General features: G+C 35.9%; 1 protein-coding gene across 1 annotated transcript in view; it reads left to right on the top strand.

The window, feature by feature from the left end:
* The window catches only part of LOC104077072 (mitogen-activated protein kinase 1), a 34,187-nt gene that overhangs the window by 26,198 nt on the left and 5,997 nt on the right, over positions 1-1,992 (top strand). The window contains exon 7 of the mRNA XM_009578178.1: positions 1-60. This exon is cut by the window's left edge and continues 60 nt beyond it. Coding sequence (XP_009576473.1) covers positions 1-60 — 60 coding nt within the window. The remainder of the gene's footprint in view (positions 61-1,992) is intronic.

Raw genomic sequence — 1,992 nt, 5'->3', positions numbered from 1 at the left:
CCCTACCACACAAAAATAAGGTACCATGGAACAGGCTGTTTCCAAATGCTGACCCCAAAGGTATTTTATGCTCTATTACATTGTATCAGATCTTCAGAAATGGAAATAAGCACCAAAAGTAGTGGCAGGATGGGATTTTTAAAACCACCCTAAGAATTTATCTTTATCTATATTGGAAACAGAACATGCAGATCCCCTAAAACAGCAGTATAAATCTAATATAAAATCATAAACCAGCCTGAAACCCTCATAGTAGCTTATCTTTTTAAAGCAATTTTTAATAACTCTGAGATTATGTGTTGTGATGTTTGATCTTTAACTTACATGTAAAACGTAAATCCTAACTCTTGTTATTGTCTTTGAAAGCATGATACATTACTCAAGTACTGAACATAGGCATTGGATTTTGACACAGGCATCAAACAAATCTTGAACTTTGTTTCTAAAATCAGATATGAGGTAGCTGCTTGTTGCTGAACTCAGTATAGTTTGTGCAGACTTCATGTCAGTTCTAGATCAAAGAGGATAATACCAATCAAAGTATGGGTCCTTCGGCAGTATGAAAGGTTAAAATTTAACGGGTTAAACAATTCAGTTATGATAAGAGGAGCAAAAGTTATAAAAGCAAGGAATGTAATAATTGTTGCCTTTCTTAACAAGGCTTTAGTAAAGGGTAAATATGATTTTTGTTTTGCTAGATAGCTATTAACTTGCCTTTTAAATTCTACTTCATACAGTTTAAGGGTGGTTGTATTCACAGTACAGTGCTCTTTTACCTGCTCTTTTTTTTTCTTTAGTTTTTTAAACTGATATGATAATTTACTCTTAGTGAATATGATCAGGTACTGAACTACCATGTAAAAGCTGATTTCTGCAGATGGAACTGTGTAGAGCTGATTATCCTTATCAATCAGAGAAACAGCAGTGATTTATTCTGCTTTTATAATAGTGCTCATCAATGTGAGAATTTTTACCGTGGGCTTCTGACAGCTCAAATTGTAGCAATGCTGATATGCTTAGCTGCTAGGGGAACATGCAGTTTGCATGACTTCTGCACCACCTTCTCATCTAAATCTTCAGAGTAGCTGTGACAGAGCAGTTTTCCAAAAAGCTGTTTGTCAATCATTTCAGTAAAAAGCATTGTACACGACATGCTTTAGCATGGAGTGAGCATGTGAGTTTCCAGTGTTCAGAAAACCACATCAAGATATTTAATGTTAATTGCTGTGCAAGTTTGCAGCTTTTTCAAGCTGCCATTGAATACAGTGGTAAAGTTCTGTCTCTTCTGCAGTGCTTGGTATGCATCTTATCCTGATGCAAGACTACAACTACTTTACTGCAGTGAGAAGCCTCTATTTAAGTTCTGTGTCATGAATGATGTGGTGAGGAGAAGAAATGGAATAGAACTTAGAACTTAGGATACTGCAGATATCTTCAGGCTTCTTGCTACTATAATCATTCTGTTTTCTTTTCTTGGAGAAGGAAAATGTGCTACAATCAAAGTAGCTGAACAATTGCAGTAACTCTGACTTGTTATGTTTGTCCAGAATTTCATCAGACCTCACTCTCTGTTTTACAGGATCTTCAAGTTCTCTATGGGTTTTTTACGAATTGTCTTCAACAGATTTTACCTGAATCTCATGAATATGAATATATTTGCATCTTAGCTGGAGAGTGTCTTCTGGGCTGCTAGTTATGCTATAGTAATTCACTGTGATGATCTAGAACTCCTAATGACTTCTGGATGATGTTTTCCTCATTAAACAGCCAAGTTTTCTTTTCAGAATAAGAACGTATTCTTGATTACTTATTCATTTCAGAAAAGCTCTCTCTTGGTTTGGATCTGCTTGAGTGAAGAAAAAGCCTGATCTATTCAATTTCTGCCGTAGTTAAAAACAGATTGTACCACAGGGTTCTATGCATTTCTTCCCTCGACATTTGTTCTGACGCTGAAGAGCCTTTGAAAGGGCATACCTTCATTAGACCAGATCG

Source organism: Fulmarus glacialis, unplaced genomic scaffold (genome assembly GCF_000690835.1).
Source record: "Fulmarus glacialis isolate BGI_N327 unplaced genomic scaffold, ASM69083v1 scaffold2005, whole genome shotgun sequence".
In the NCBI taxonomy this organism is placed as follows: domain Eukaryota; kingdom Metazoa; phylum Chordata; class Aves; order Procellariiformes; family Procellariidae; genus Fulmarus; species Fulmarus glacialis.
This window is presented reverse-complemented; position numbering and strand designations above follow the sequence as displayed.